General features: G+C 38.3%; 1 protein-coding gene across 5 annotated transcripts in view; it reads right to left on the minus strand.

The window, feature by feature from the left end:
- LOC308640383 (limb region 1 protein homolog) overlaps positions 1-16,678 on the minus strand; it is a 102,383-nt gene that overhangs the window by 22,039 nt on the left and 63,666 nt on the right. For all 5 annotated transcript variants that reach the window (XM_081312312.1, XM_081312313.1, XM_081312315.1 and 2 more), the window contains 6 exons: positions 10,860-10,940; positions 6,264-6,340; positions 5,601-5,678; positions 2,816-2,889; positions 2,488-2,578; positions 1,186-1,252 (listed from right to left, as the gene is read on the minus strand). In XM_081312312.1, the coding sequence (XP_081168438.1) occupies positions 1,186-1,252; positions 2,488-2,578; positions 2,816-2,889; positions 5,601-5,678; positions 6,264-6,340; positions 10,860-10,940 (468 nt within the window). The remainder of the gene's footprint in view (positions 1-1,185; positions 1,253-2,487; positions 2,579-2,815; positions 2,890-5,600; positions 5,679-6,263; positions 6,341-10,859; positions 10,941-16,678) is intronic.

Here is a 16,678-nt window from a genome sequence, read left to right on the forward strand (position 1 = left end):
AATGAGAAAGAACACCACAAAGGCTACAGCTACTCACAGTTGATAGTGAAGGACAGATGCTTCTCCTAGAAAGAGGAAGAGCAAAATCAGCAAAATCAGTATCTATTAATAATGAACAACTAATCTTAAGTAACAGAGCACAGTACATAAGCTTTCTAAATGTTTAAATGGCAGGGTGGCTGTCATATCACCAAAATTATTTGATGGACTAAGTAAATGGGTTTCCAGTGGTCCCTTTACATGTCCACTTTACACTTTCTATTAAAAAAAATGAAGTCTTCATAAAAATTATGAAGATAACTACAAAGCCCCCACTTTCATGCACAGCCTGCACTGCTGATGGCCGTTAGCCTTGAATCAATAATGGAGGCAACATGACAGCTAAAGCAGAAGAAACCCAGAGGCACTACAGTTGTTGCAGAGCGCGTTGCTGAAGTTACTGATGTTTCTATAATCATTAGTTTCCTAAGTTAAAACCTGAATCTAGAAAATTATACAAAACGGTCCAATAGAAAGTTTTGTTTGAAATAATACCTAGGCAAGAACTGAACCTCTATAATTAATATTTTATATAGAAGGTCAAATGACCTTTCAGTGACAAAGTAGAAATCTGTTTTACTTTTAAAAGATGATCAGAATCCTCTGTATAATGACAAACTAAGGAAATGATCTGATTGACAGGCAAAGAGAGACTTAGGACCAAGGACGTCCTTGGAACAAGCATATGCTCCCAGAAACTGTATCATGCATATTTTTCAACTCTACTCTCATGAATACAAAGCAGCTTAAAATGAGTTTACAATTTTCCAGTTTTTTAAACTACATACTAAATTTTACATTCAAAAAAAGACATTAGTTTAATATTTTCTAGATGAAAATGTTTTTTTAAAGACAGTTTCCTCACTGGAAGATTCAAAAGTTGTGAATGTGGTGGGGGCTGAGAAGGGGGGGAGTCTATTGTTTAGAGAAGAAACACTTTAAATTTTTTTTAAAGGTTTTTATTTGATGAAAGTGTTTGTCTTGGTATGGCCAAGTACAGAACTAAAGGTATAACAATGTAGGAAGAAACATTATATTTTAAAGGTGATCTTTTTAAAAGAGTTGAAAAAATAAAAGTTAAAAAGGTTTAGTAACAGTATCTTTAAGAAAAAAGGTTTTAAATGAACATTTCTCATTTAAACTTACCCAGAGTTCTTGACATCACAGGTAGAGCAGAGCTCAAGACTAAGATTGATACACAATTACCAATGATCTGTGAGGAGAGATCAGAAAGAATACTGGGCAACCGGGCAGCAGGATGACAGTGCACCACCCACCCTGTGGGTCACTGCCGCACTCAGCCAGCTTCTGAGCGATGCTGACTGCTCAGGACAGAACTGCGAGAATAAAACTGTGAATTCTATAAAATATTCACAGTACCTGGCACACACACACACAGTCATGGAACACTCATGTCACTTTTCACTTAGACAATATACTTCACATTATTGGTATGATTGCCAATTTCAAAAAGTTTTGCTTGTCAAATATAAAAAAAATATATTTGATTCTTCTTACTATATTTTTAAAACCAGACTACTGTTCAAGTTCTCTTATATAAGATCTACTTCTCTTTAAGATCTAATTTTAAAAGTGTCTGCTATTAAACATCTGAACTTAGTCACTCGTTTTCAAGGTGTCCTAGGCTATTTGTTCACATTTAATAAGAGGAGTGAAATGTTTATTAATACTTACGATCATTTAAACTAGATACTAGATTTTAAAAAACCCTCAACTACTGACTTTAAAGAAGCTGTAACACTATATATGTGTGTAAGTGTGTGTGTGTGTGTGTGTGTGTGTGTGTGTGTGTGTAATATATCTTCTCCTTTTTAAATAAGTTAAAAATAAGAAACATACGATGGAAGAAAAAAGTAAGCCAGCAACTCTTATTAGTCATTCTTTGTCAGCCTGTGGGAACATTTTCCAGAGATTCAATCACTATATAAGATAACAGCCTTTATTATGAAGGCAATGACATATTGTACAAAGTCAAATTAACCTCAGACTACAAAATGTTTCTGAATAAAACTCTTCTGACTTACTTTAATTATTCAAATTTGAGATACTTTGTCTCTACTACTTGTAGCAACTAAGTTCTTCAGATTTCAGACAAGCTCCCAGAAGTAGAGTTAGTACAATCAAAGTTACTCATTAGCAATACGTTTTCTTTATAGGCAAAAGAGTCCTTTCAGGACCCTTCTATAGCAGTGAACAAGCTCTGCAGTTCTGTGCATTTACAAGTGAATGGACCCCATCCAAATCAAACAGAGCTCATCCTTTTTCCCACTCACTCAGCATTCTGAAAATCTTCCTGCTTGTGTTTATGTAGCTTGCAAACCAACACCTATCACAGCAGATGAACCATTCGGAGCAATTACTAAATAAAACAATCCGTTTGTCTTGTAAGGCAAAAGAGGGCCACAGTTGCCTCAGACTTTACCTTACCTTTGTCATAGTTGTGTCATCCTTCCTGGGTGTAAAGTTTCCAAAAAATCGGAGACTATAGAAACCAACAACAGAAGACACCATAAGATAGCTGTGAGAATCAAGGAAAACTCTTCAGAAGAATGCGAGTTTCCATGAGTTCTCAGCAACCTCCCAAAGGTCTTAAGGCCCACAGCAAAAACAAAACAAAACAAAACACCACTTTGAGTGCTTGGGGAAGACTGACCTGTTTTCTCTTCCAGACAAGTGTCTTAGTAAATTACCACTGTCCCAGAAACTAGACAGAAAACTTGTTAACAGACAGAAAATTCAGTTAAAGAAAGGATACAAAATCAAAATGATTTCAAGTGCAGCTCCCACAAAACCAAATGTAGAGAGAGAGGCATTTCCTATTCCAGGCCCCTGGAAGAGAAAAAAAAAATTCAGAATCCACTGACACCACTATATTTAGTTTTCCTAAAATTGTTGTTTCACAAACATTAGACAGTTGAAACTAAGAATGTTTAATACCTTGAAATAACATGTAGGCTTTCAAAGGCCAATGAAACATGACATCAGACTGAATTCATCAACAAATTCAGCTACCATGTTAACAACTTTAACAAGCTCAAAAAAAAATCTGATTTACCTCAAATGTAATTTAATGTACTTGCCAAAATGATATTATACTTACTGTTAAAAAGTGTAGCAATTTGCTACTTGAGAAAATAGATCTTAAATATTCTTGGGATAAATGTTTTACAAATAGAATGTTACAATAGGGATAGAAAATATACTCATCTGAAGGCTAAGGCAACATACAGAATTACACAAATTAATTGTGTCAGAGTTAAGCTAAGCTTAGAAAGAAAGTGGATGCCTATCCTATTTCCCTTCCCCAAATCTTTCTTAGAAACTCAGAGTTACAAAAAATATAACTTAACACAGATTGTTAAAAAGTAATGCATCATTTTTCCCCTAAATGTCACATCTATTTCAAAACCTAGAACTTAAAAAAAAATCAAACCAGACAAAATATATTAATTTAATGAGCCCTGACAGGCAAAATATAATTCCCTAGTAAATTGCAAACAATATTTTCAAATCTTACAACTAAATATTAAAGGAATGATCTGCATATGAATTACTGTTCTACTAGTCAGCTTATATAACACCACCAGAGATAAGAATGTGTAGTCAGACTAATAAAAAATAAGCCAATAAATATTATCATACACATTATATATCCACTCAATTTTGCCAACAAATGGAAGAGTAGCTATGAAAATCTCAGATATAAACAAAGGGAAAGGAATTTATCAATTTCTTGCCAATATTTTGAAGACAAAAAGAATGATGTCAATAGAAAATGATTGGATTTAGAACATGCTACCCCAAAACCTGACACCTCGGTATTTGAGAAGACCTACAAAGATCACTCTCTGACCTCCCAAAGTTCTCTGAAGCAGACCATGGGACCCTTATTGTGGGGAGGGACAAAGGGAGGACCCTAGGTTATCTCTAACCCCAGATACCAGGAGAATTCCCCTCTCTGAAGACAAAGGACATACTAAGTAAACCATACCCTCTTAGGGCCACCACTCCACTGACCAATCTGCTTCAAACCTCAGAATAAAGACACAGGGTTCCCTGTTTCTCTGAGTCTTCACTTCTGAAGGCTCCTGTGTCACATAAAACTTATGTTAAATAAATATGTTCACTTTTCTCTCATTGATCTCTTTTGATATAGAGACCTCTCATGAACCGTATGCTGGGTGAGGAAAAGACACTTTACTCCCCTGCAAATCCATGTTGACTAAAATGGAAAATATTTTTGGAATACTCCATTTTAAGAGAAAGCTATAGCAGGATTAAGATGAACTAATTTATCTGTACAATCATACAGGAAGCCCTTAAAGGTACATGTCACTCTCTAATATCCACTCAGGGGGGTAGTATAAAAATGTGCCACAGAGCTTGGGACTTACTTTGTCTTGATGGCATATTAAAATGGATTAAAGAGTCAACGGGCAGTCAATACAGGAATGACTTCCTGGTCAACCCATGGTTTGAGAGATACAAAGACAAGGCTAAGATGGAGAAGGAGTACCATCTTGTTTATTGTGCAGAATGAGGCACCTGGGAAGTCGGTAGGTTTGCACAACTAAGTATGGCGATGGCAGTGGCAGATGGCACAAGGTCCCAAGCAGGCTGGTGGTTGAGTGAATCAAGAAAATGGCTAAAGAAATCGGTCTTTGAAAGAACAGGGGATCTTTTTCTGAAACCGAAGGGAAGGAATTAAGACAGACACTGGCTTGTTCCTATGAGAGACAAGGATATGTCATCTGGGTCAGAGAGGGATCAGTGATATCATGAATCTGGCTATGGGGAATGCAAAAGCTGGTGACTTGGGAAAAATAAAATAAAATTTCAAAATTTAAATGCCACTTTAAGGATTCAAACTTTTGTAGTAATATATAAAAAAGAATAGCAAATATGAATACATCAGGATAACTATAGTACATATGAATAATATATTCAAAGAGGTTCATCAATACAATTAAATAACATCATCGATTTTTAAATCAGGAAAAAAGTTAATTCATGAAAAGAAATACTTTTATCCAGTAACTGTATATTTTGTTATAGTTTCACAAAATGTATGATACAGTTAAAGTATAAGTCCCTATAGCTGTATATTTAGATCTTTGAAAAATCCAGTGAGTGGACAGGGGATGCAGCTCAGTGGCAGAGTGCTTGCCTAGCATGCCTGAGGCCCTGGGTTAAAAAAAAATCCAATGAGTCTAACAGGTATACTCTTTATACATCACTATTTTAGAGCATGCATTTTCTTAAAGAATCACCAATAGGAATTTCAGTAAAACCAAGTTTAACTCTGATACCAGAGTTTAAAGAGAACTCTGCAACCTGAAAAAAAGGACAACTCAAAGTAAAAAAAAAAAAAAAATTAGAGAAATCAATATTTATAAAAACACTGTTTGAAAACTCTTTCCATAAAGAAAGTCATACAACTTGACCTCACAGAAAGGCAAATGTTTTCATTCACTTACTAAAAACACTCAGGTCTATACACAGAACACACTTGCAAAAGAGAGGAAAGCACTTTACTGTACCCTTGCTCCCTTCGGCATTGCTATTTCATCAACCAGCAGACAGAGAATATTACAGGCCACCAGTAGGACCGAGATAGCCTGCAACACAAAGATTGGGCTGGGTCAGCTCTTGGTTCCAACATGCAGATGATAAGTCTACAGGACCAAATGCATGCTCCAGAACAGAGGGAAAGCAGCCAAGACCAAATTCCACAAACAAAGCAGATGACGTATAAATGCTCCAGGGTAAATTCTTTAAAATTCTGCAAATTATTATGATTTCAAAGCTTATGACAAAAGATAATGAGATAGACCATTCACTAAGTAGTCTCACCAATTGGAAACCCACAACTCTACAGATCTCAGACATGTAAAGTATCAACAGAATTAATTTCACAATGTAATTTTCATATCCTTTCAGCAAGTTTAAACTAGGGTTTCTACAACATCTTGTTTTCTCAAATGAGACAAAAGTCTGAATTTCCTCAGGAAACAGACAATTGAGGACTTTTTCTAATTGGCATTACCTTCCATCTTTGCTCTAACAAAGGTATAAATGCATTTTAATCTTGTTCAATAGAAAATCTTGTTCACTAGAAACCATTTAGCTGAAAGCTACAATACTCAAAGGCTAAAGTAAATAAAATATAATATGCTTTACGAAGAATGAAAATAAATTCTTACTGTCTCAATAAGAAGTAAAATCATAACAGCGGGATACACCAGATTTCTTTCCCATGCTGAAGCCTTTTTTCGCCTCTCTATTAGAAGGAAAAAACAAGACAAAAATTTCAGAAATTTCTAAAAATTATCTCCAGATTTATATTTTCATCCCATCATGATATTAGCAGTATACATTATTTTTTCCCATTTTGAAAAGCATAAATTACTTTCAATTTTCCTTCATAAATTACAAAAATCAGAGTTTTAACATCAGTTTGTGCCAGGCGCAGTGGCGTACACATATAATCCCAAAGGCTAGGGAAGCTGAGGCAGGAGGATCCCAAGTTCAAAGCCAGCCTCAGCAAAAGTGAGGCGCTAAGCAACTCAGTGAGACCCTGTCTCTAAATAAAATAAAGACAGAGCTGGATATGTAGTCCAGTGGTTAAGTGCCCCTTAGGTCAATCCCTGGTACAAAAAAAAAAGAATCAGTTCACTGTGTTAAACAGCTCAATTCTGGGAGGCCTAAATTTTATCCCTGTAAAGACAATTCCATTTTTATGTAAACATACTGTAAATATACAGCTTACTTGAAATACAGAAAGCTTTGCATTTGGTATAGATATACATACTGACATAGACATACCCTTGAATGAGTACAATAACATACATAAACTTTCCTCTAGCCTCAGTGACACTCCCAGCTTTCTGAAGGCTAGAAGTAGACATCCATGGCTAGATACCAAGGACACCATGAACTATTCCAGTCCCCCTGCCAAGAACACCTGGACAAAGGAAATTCCACTTTTAAAGCATCTGCATTAAGACACCAGAAAGCTACCCAGATAGGAGAACTAGGAGCCAATATTCTCTGAATTGTGTGCAGGTGAGCCCCCCATGTACACCACTTTATCCCAAAGGTGTTTTCCAATAAGCAGCTGGCATGGACCCATGAGACTCAGAGATCAAGCAGAAATCAGTAGTCAGGAGACAACGAAGTTAAAGCAAAACTCTCAGAAAACTCAACAGGGCCAGGGAGACAAACCCTGGAGTTTGGGGCTACCAGGGCAGCCAGAATTTGAGATGCCACCATTATAGAGAGAAAGGAAGGGCAAAGAAGAGAACCTGACATGCAAACCCACTCTCCCAGAAAGCCTCAGTAGCCAAGAGACTGTGGAGAGCAGAAGGATGCAGTCCTGGCTGGAAGCCCAGCAAAGCTCTGCTGGCTCAAGTTTCTTGAGAAGCAAGCTAGAGTTCATTAAAAAAGCCTGATCAAAATAGCCAGGTTTTCAGTGAGGACCAATGAAATGCCATAACCCAGGATCAAGGTCATGCTGGAAACAGACCAGCCCAGAAGGACTAAGTTGTTATGTCTCACTCTACTGCCCACCAGAGGCCAAAGTGAAACTGCTCAGAAAGAAGAAAACAGCATTCAATTTCTATGATTCTGTTAGAAAAGTCTAGCTTTGAGTCAAGCATGTCCAGAAGGCAGGATAAAGAGGAAGACAGACCCTCAGTTGGTCCACTTATGGGCTTATCAGAAAGAGGCCTGAAATGATTGATAGGTTCAATAAGGTAAGTGACAAAATGGAAAATTTCACAAGTAAGTTTGAACCAATAAAAATAACCAAACATGAATTCTAGAACTAGAAAAAAAACTATAACAAAAATTAAGAGTTCAACAGATAGTTTGGAATAGTTATGGCATAGCTGAAAAGATGGTGAAATAGAAAACAAGACTTGCAGAAAGTATCACAGTTGAAACATGGAAATGAAAAAGGAGGGACATATGGACAAGAATAAGAGTGACAATGTCTGCCATGTATATAACTGAGAGAATGAAGCAGAAACAGTGTTTGGTGAGATGATGACCAATAATTCTCCCAAGTGGGTGAAGGACATCAAGCCACAGTCATGAAGGCACAGACATCTTAAGAACCATAATCAAGAAACCAAAAAAATGCATACACATGAAACAAACAAACAAACAAAAACCTAGCACATCAATGTAAAACGGCTAAACAAAGACAAAAAGGAAATATTTAAAGCCCTTCGAAAACCAACAATATGACTTTAAACCAGAAACCAGAAGACACTGGGATGACATCTCCATAATGCAGAAAAGTAACAAATAAGAATTCTCCATTCTGTTAAAAAATGCCCTACAAAGTGAATGTTTCCAGACAAACAGAAACTGAAAGAATCACTGCAGGACACATGTACTAAGTGAAATTCCAAAGAGTGTTTCCAAGCAGAAGCTAGAAGGGCCCTGCAATCACAGAATGGAACATGTGATGAGAACCACCAATGGAACACCATGTCCATCCACTACATTGGTACACATTTAAAAGTTCTACATTGTCAAGTGTTAGCAAGGATGGGGACAATAGGGAATCCTACTATGCCTAGTAGGAATGCAAAATAATGCAAATACTTAGGAAAGAACTTAGCATTTATCTACAAAAGTGAATATACTTAAGTACAATGTAATTCACTTCTAGAGTGTGTCCTGAAAAAAACATACACTAAAAGACACGCACAAAAATGCTTAAACAACATTATTCTTAAAAGCAAAATACTGGAAACATATCTGAAATCCATCCACAGTAAAATGACTAAGATAACTTGAGGCAATATAATATTACTTACAGAAATTAAAATGAACATATCTGATTTTGAAAACCTAATTCTGGACTTTTGAGGATGGAATGACAGGGCACAGATTTGCCATCCAGCCTGAAAGAATTAAGAACCAGAAAGAACCCATATTTGAAATGACAGTTTTCAAGACAGTAGACTTCTTATTGGGGCAGGACAGTGATCCCTGAAGAAGGGAAACAAAGAGTATAAGTCTGTTTGACCAACCTTCTTGTGAGTCCCCAGACCATGGCACAGGGAAGATGAACCCAAGGAGAGATCTGCTCATTCCTGAGCAGAAGACCTGAGGGGACCAAACCTGCTGACGCATACAGAGCACCATCCCTGAGAGGAGACTGCAACACAGGCAAAGAACGCCCAGGGCCTGCAAAGGGCCAGTCATGTGCTCAGTAATGATCAGATCAGACACGTCAGGAAACACTCCACACAAAAGTCGGAGGGAACAGAACTTGGCAATCAGCAAGGGCCAAGAACAGTGGCTGCCTAAGAGGCAGGGGAAAATCAGCCCTGAATGTGGTAGAGCTCTCATCCGGCCTCATAAGGCTTCACACCAAGACACAGTAACATCACACGGTTTACAAGTGAATTCGCTGCTCTCCAAAACAAAACGCCTCACTTCTGGAAGTAACAAAAATGGCACCCAAGCCAGGCGAGGTGGTGCACAGCTGTAATCCCAGTGGCTTGGGAGGCCGAGGCGGGAGGATGGCAAGTTCAAGCCTCAACAAAAGCGAGGCATTAAGCAATGCAGTGAGACCCTGTCTCTAATAAAATACAAAACAGGACTGGGGGTGTGGCTCAGTGGTCAAGTGCCCCTGAGCTCAATCCCCAATATCCCCCCAAAAAACAGCACCCCCAAAATTTTCAAATCAAAAACTACCAAGCATGCAAAGAAGCACAAAATACTACGAATAATGAGGAAGAAAATCAATCCAAACTTTTCAAGAATCAACACAAATGTTAGACTTATAAAACAAAAACATTCCAAGTGGTGTCATGATTATGTTCCTTATTTTCATAAAGGTGGAAGACAGAGATTGAAATGTTAATTAGAGGTGTGAAAGATACCAGACCCAAAGAGAACTTACAGAAATGAAAACTGCACTCTCTGATGCAAATTATAAATCCTAGTAACTGGGAATAGAAACACACATGGGTCAGACATGCAGAAGGCAGGTCAGACCTGTAGAATAAAGATTAGTGAAAGGACAGTCAAAGACCGTCAAAAATGAAACAAAAAGAAAAGAGATAAAAAAGCACAGAAGCATCCTCAAGCTATGGGCTAATCTACACATAACTTGAGCTCCTGATAAAAGGGTAGGGAGACAAGGAAAAATATATTTGCAGAAGTTAACAGCCAACAATTCTCCAAATTAGATGAAAAGTATAAATTCCCAGATCTGAGAGACTCAATAAATCCAAAGAATACAGCACACTGAAAGGCTCATCATAAGCAGATTGCCCAAAATTAACAGTTAAGGAGGTATCCTAATAGCAGATACATTAAAAAGATATATTAAAAGATAAATATGGCCTGGGGCTGGGGCTCAGTGGTAGAGCACTTGCCTACCATGTGTGAGGCACTGAGTTCAATCCTCAGCACCACATAAAAACAAAAGATATTGTGCCCACCTATAACTAAAAAAATAATATTAAAAAAGATAAGTATTACAGATTATTTATCATAAATAATGTAAATGAGAAGACAGAAGAGTAACACCTTTGAGAATTAGCATCTTTGAAAGTTATTAGTATATACACACAAAAAAGTGAGTGAATATATAACTGTCCTCTTCCCAAACGAAAAGACAGTCTTTACTAATGACTTCACACAGAAAGTTCTAACATAATCTAAAGATTTTGCAAATTTTCTAGTATTTCAGACTACACCAAAGAAAGGTCTTTAAAGACAATACATAAGAAAGGTCTTTAAAGATCAATACATAAGAAAAAGAAGTACAGTACCTAGTTTTGTCTTAAGGGCCTTTACATTTTCAAGTTCCTGTTCCAAGTCCATTATGTTGTATTCCACCGATGAAGACAGACCTACCCAAAGCAAAAATATTTAGAAGTATAACAACAGAACCCTTAGCACATTAGAACATTACTGCAAATCCTGATAATTGGGAATAAAAACAAATGTTGCTGTGATTTATAAAAAGCACATTCACATCTTTATTATTTAAGACATCCAGGTTCTTCTTGATTAAAAATGTTTCCTAACATACTAACCACCTGATAAATAATGGCTATTATTATGATTCATTAAAACAACCTGCATCAGGCTGTTTCATAGTGGGTAGGTAGGGGGAGCATGGGAGGAATAGATGAACTCTAGATAGGGAAAGGGTTGAGAGGGGAAGGGAGGAGGCATAGGGTTAGAAATGATAGTAGAATAAGATGGACATCATTATCCAAAGCACATGTACGAATGGTGTGAATATACTTTGTATACAACCAGAGATATGAAAAATTGTGTTCTATATATGTAATATGAATTGTAATGCATTCTGCTGTCCTATTATAACAAATCAGAATAAAAAGAAGAAGAAATACATTTCAAAAGAAAAAAATGTTTCCTAGAAAATTTCTTATGTTGATAAAATTCTTACTTGATCTATTATTAATCTTTTCTTAACTGTAAGAGCATCACATGCTTACTGTACCAAGTGGAAAAGAACCAAGGTCTACTCCCCTCCCTTCACCTCCTTAGTGACCACCATCACCAGCACAGCTGACGCTTCCTTACCTTTCTTCATTTTTGCGCTTAGCTTTCATCATATATTGTTGTGCATTTTATATTAGTAGGACCAAATAAGAAGCTTTACTTGACCATTTGCTGTCCTTTTCAATGCTACATCCAAGTTGACACATAGGGCCAACTCCACAATAGCTGAATAACATTCCATAATAGGAATGTTATTCCATAATAGGAATGTACTACAATTCTACTCAAAATTATTCCATTTGTGAATATTCAGGTTTTCTTCATTTTTTGCCACTACAAACAATGTTGTAATAAAAATTATCATTGCACATCCAGTATGTTTTGATTCTATTATTTTTGTATGACAAGTTCTCTAAATTCATATCAGAGTCAAAGGTGTGAGCATTTAGTTTTATTAGATATTTAAAGGTTACATTGCCAAAATAGTGTCATTTACTGTAATAATTTAATTTACTGTAACAGTTTATATTTCCATCAATAACTTTTGAAAGTACCTGTTTTCTAGTCTCTTCCCCAGCACTGGAAGTGATGGGTGACAAGTACCTTCCCACTGCTACTTAACACGTCCTTTCCTTGATGTGACTGACCACATTTCCACCTGGGCATCCCCCCTACTCAGGTCTTCTGCTGCTTTCTCTAATGGTTTGCACATAATATGTCCCTATTCTTGTTGATTTATCTTTTAAACTCTGCGACAGATAAGTTAAAATCCCCAGCACACCTGTGCTTTGGTCAGATTTCCTCAGTTCTGCAGAAGCTTCTCCTCATGAACCTGTATTAGCTGCTGAGGTTTCTCTTTGTTGTCATACCTATCACTGCTGCATCTTCATTATGAATCACACCTTTTACCACTTCATGTGACCCCCATCTGCAATGCTTTATAACTAAAATTCTATTTTATGGCCTTAAATTCTAATCTTTTTTATTTGTCTTGCTTGCATATTCACATACCTATACACACACACACACACACACACACGCACGCCTTTCATTTTAAACGTTTTCTCTTATCCAATCGAAACTTATTTGAGGTTTAAAACCCACATCATTGGTTATTGTAACTGAAGTTGATTCCCTAGTTAAAACGGAAAAGGAACTCATGAGATATAGCAAGAAACTTGCCAGTGAGGCAAACAGAGGACACCAGGCAGCTGGAAGCGTCAGCGCAGGACCATCAGGATCCCCCTCCACGGTCACTGCAAGAGGAATCTGCCCAACCACTTTCAGTCTTTAAGCTGTTGGGGTCAGGAATGAAAGCCCACAGGGCAAGTGCCCTAAGGACAGGGCTCAGAGTGACCCTTGAGCAAGTGTCCTAAGGACAGGGCTCAGATGACCCTTGAAGATTCAGTTCCTTGGCTAGAAGAGGTGGAGAACTTTGAAAAGCAATCCCACAGATCTTATCTAATGGGAAAACTCAAAGTCAAAGTTAGGTGCTTTCCTGGAAGAAAGGGCAAATGGAGCCTGCAGCCAACATGAGGAACGCATGTTGAAGGACCCAGCCTGACCGGGCCTGCTCTGTAACAGTGGAATTCAGGTGGTTTACATCCTTAAGATCTGATTCTGCCTTTAGAATAACTCGGCGTGGCAGTTGGTACACTTCCATTTCCACCTTCCTCACTGTACACATCACTGTAACAACAGAAATGCTACCCACTGCTTGCCCCTGTAGAAAACTATGATCAGCTTTCCTTTCTTTTTTAACATTCTTCTACCCCCAGAATTAGAAATTATTTCTTTTCATTTACTTATTAGTTTTCTATGTATTTATCACCAATTCAAACTTTGCACCAATAGTCTCTATTTTCTCCTGGGTTTTATATTCTTTGAAATTTCATTATCTTGATAGAGCTTCTCCTAGAGTCTGGGACTTGCCCGCTCCGGAGACTGCTGCCCCTGCCAGGTGCACATGGTCATCTAGGGCTGCCCTTCTTGCAAGGCCCATCCTCTCCCCCTCACTTAGGTGGTGCGTGTCCTCCAGTGGCTTGCTGAGAACAGATGAATGGGAGGAAAATCACATAAGACTGCACAAATGGGAATACCTTTCTCTCGCCATTTGGTTAAATACAGAGTTGGGTGTGTACTGGGCTAAAACTTTTCTTTCAGAGTTCTGAAGCCACTGCTACGTTAAGAAGCCTGCTGCTGTTCTCATTCCTGCCCCTTTGTGTGTCTTATGAGTCGTGCTTGTGAGTCCCACTGTGAAGTACACAGCATCCGAGTTCCCGGTGTTCTCGCTGTGAGTCCATCTTCATATGTGCTGTTCAGTGCAAGATGAGCCCTCCCTCTGGATCTCCAAACTCATGTCCCTCAAACTGAAAATTTTCTTGATTTTGTATTTTTTCTGCACTATTCCTTCTCTTCTCCCTATCTGGAATTCCTGCTAGCCATATATCAGATCTCCTGAAGTAGCTCTCTAATATTAACTCTCCTATTTTCCCTATTTTTGTAATTTTGACCAATTTCCCGGAACAGTTTTTCTTTATTGTTCAATATTCTAAGTATGCTATTGTTTCTAATTTTCAAGAATCCCTTCCTGCTTACAAGATTCCTTTCTCAAGAATACAATCCCTGTCCCTAGGGATATGAAGAGGGAGTTTATGATGAGCTGTTCTTCTCCCATGCATATTCTGTCCCCCAAGTGGTCTTGTTTGCTGTGCCACAGAGAGGCTTTCCTCAGACAGTCTGGTGAACCTCATTTGTCTGTTCCTGTTTAAGAATGAAGCAACAGGTCTGGGGCTGGGGCGCAGTGGCAGAGCACTTGCCTAACACAGGTGAGGCACTGGGTTTGATTCTCAGCACCACATAAAAAATAAATAAAGGTTAAATTCTTTATTTAAATAAATAATGAAGCAACAAAAATTCCAATTTGAAGCTCAAGACTCTGTGGATTGGACTGACAATGGTGACACTTCCTGTAGAATCACCTAGCTAACAGCTTATTGCTGGATGTGTAGCACTTTCCTCCTAGACAAGACAGATCCTCAGCTAAGACCCTCCTTCTCTCCCTACAGGACTGAAGCCTGGCTGTCTAGGTGAGGACAGGGAGCCTGTGCATCTCGTCTGTGGCACTCCCACCCTCACTGTACTGGGCTAAGACCTGCCCTGTGTTACCCTCAGAGTAACCCTCACTCCTCTCCTCAGGAGGGAGACAGGTGCCTGGAACCTTGCTCAGAGGGAGATGATGTGGGACTTAGACCCCTTCCCAATAGGCTTTTCAAGCAGCCCTCCTCACTGAGCTCTCACTACTCCGCTTGGTGGTGCCACCCTTTGAGACTCTGGGGGAGACTAGCATATAGACCAAACACACCTGGCTTAGGAGTCAGCTTTCTTGATTCTGCTAAATTGGCTTTTTCCAAAATTCTCTCAGGTCTGCTATATTCCAAAATTTTATTATAGTTTTCTTCTCTCAATTTTTCACCCCTGTAAGTGTATGCTTCTCTGAACCTAGCGTTCCTATCTGTGAAACTGGGTGTATCTATTAGGAAGCTCACCACTAAATAAGAAAATTCAGAGTAGCTTAAAAGTAAGGAAATAAGTTCACGTAATTAGCAGCTTGGAACATAGAGCAAGCTTCCAAGTGAGTTTTCCAGCAGCTCAACAGTGACATCAAGGGACTAAATTGTGCCACCCACATTTTGGCTGAGAGACTGGTGATCTTTCTCCTTTCATTTAACTCTATAATTTCTATTTTGCTGTTTTTTTTTCCTCTTTCCCCAGCTAGTGGGATTCCTGTTTATCCCCCCCCCCACCCCGTGTTAGGCACTTCAAGGTCACTTTCCCATTCTCATTCCATTCCATATCCACACAATGCTCTCTAACTCCACAGGGACGCTTTCTAGGAAAAGCTCATGACTGTTTCATCTCATCATCACTCACTGCTCCCCACTCATCTCCCCAACTCCTTGACCTTGCTGAGGTTGTTTAACAAGATCAAGGAGTTGGAGAGATGAGTAGGGAGCAGTGACTGATGCTTTAAAAATATTTAGCTTAATAGCCAGGTGTAGTGACACAGGCCTGTGATCTCAGCAACTCAGGAAGCTGAGGCAGGAAGATCGCAAGTTGGAGGCCAGCCCCAACAACTTAGTGAGACCATGTTTCAAAATAAAAACACAAAAATGGCTGGGGATGTGGTGGAGCACCCCTGGGTTAAATCTCCAGGACCTCTACAAAAAGAGACTTAGCTTAAGACTATTACTAGGGGGCTGGGGTTGTGGCTCAGTGGTAGAGTGCTTGCCTAGCATGTGTGAGGCACTACTGGGTTCTATTCTCAGCATCACATATAAATGAATAAAATGAAAAGGTCCATTGATAGTCTTTTTTAAAAAAAATATTTTTAGCTATTAGTAAATTGTTGCTTCAGTATGAAAGTTAGAAAAGTGCCTCGCACAGATTAACTACTCACTACACAGATGTGAAATGAATAAGCATTGCTTTTTTGCCTTAAGAGATGAATGGAATCTTTGAGATATGTGAGTTCTTAGAAGTAGTCTTTACCACCACCACCCCCCAACTGTGGATGCTGTTCACTGATCCTTAGCAGGCTGCAAATGTCAAGTCTGATGTTGACCTGGTTTTACTTTGTAATTTTTCTATGTGAAAGTTTAAGACCCCTGGCCCCAAGTCAATATTTTTGAAATTCAGGAATCTTGTAAGATAAAGCTGGATCTTTTAGATTTATTGTTTGGGGACGGGGGTGTGGCTCAGTGGTAGAGCATTTACCTAGAAGGTGGGAGACTCTTGAGTTCAATTCCCAACATTGCTTGCATAAATAGTGATAACTATATTTTACTTTTTATCCCAATTCTTCATAAATTATACAGTACTATAATTAACACTCAATTAGCCTCTGTATTCCATTAGTATAATTCCAAACTACATGCCATTTCCTACACTTGTAAAGAACTATTATTCCAGTAACCAATACAAGGCCAGAAAAAAATAACCTGATGATTGTTCACCAGAATAGATGATATTTCCATTGCCAATCTGAAACTAAATGAAAAGACATACATGTCTACCTTATGAGTAAACCTAAAAAAGCTCAATGCAAATGTCTAGG

This window comes from Spermophilus citellus (genome assembly GCF_964194105.1).
Source record: "Spermophilus citellus genome assembly, contig: SCAFFOLD_131, whole genome shotgun sequence".
Classification (NCBI taxonomy): Eukaryota; Metazoa; Chordata; class Mammalia; order Rodentia; family Sciuridae; genus Spermophilus; species Spermophilus citellus.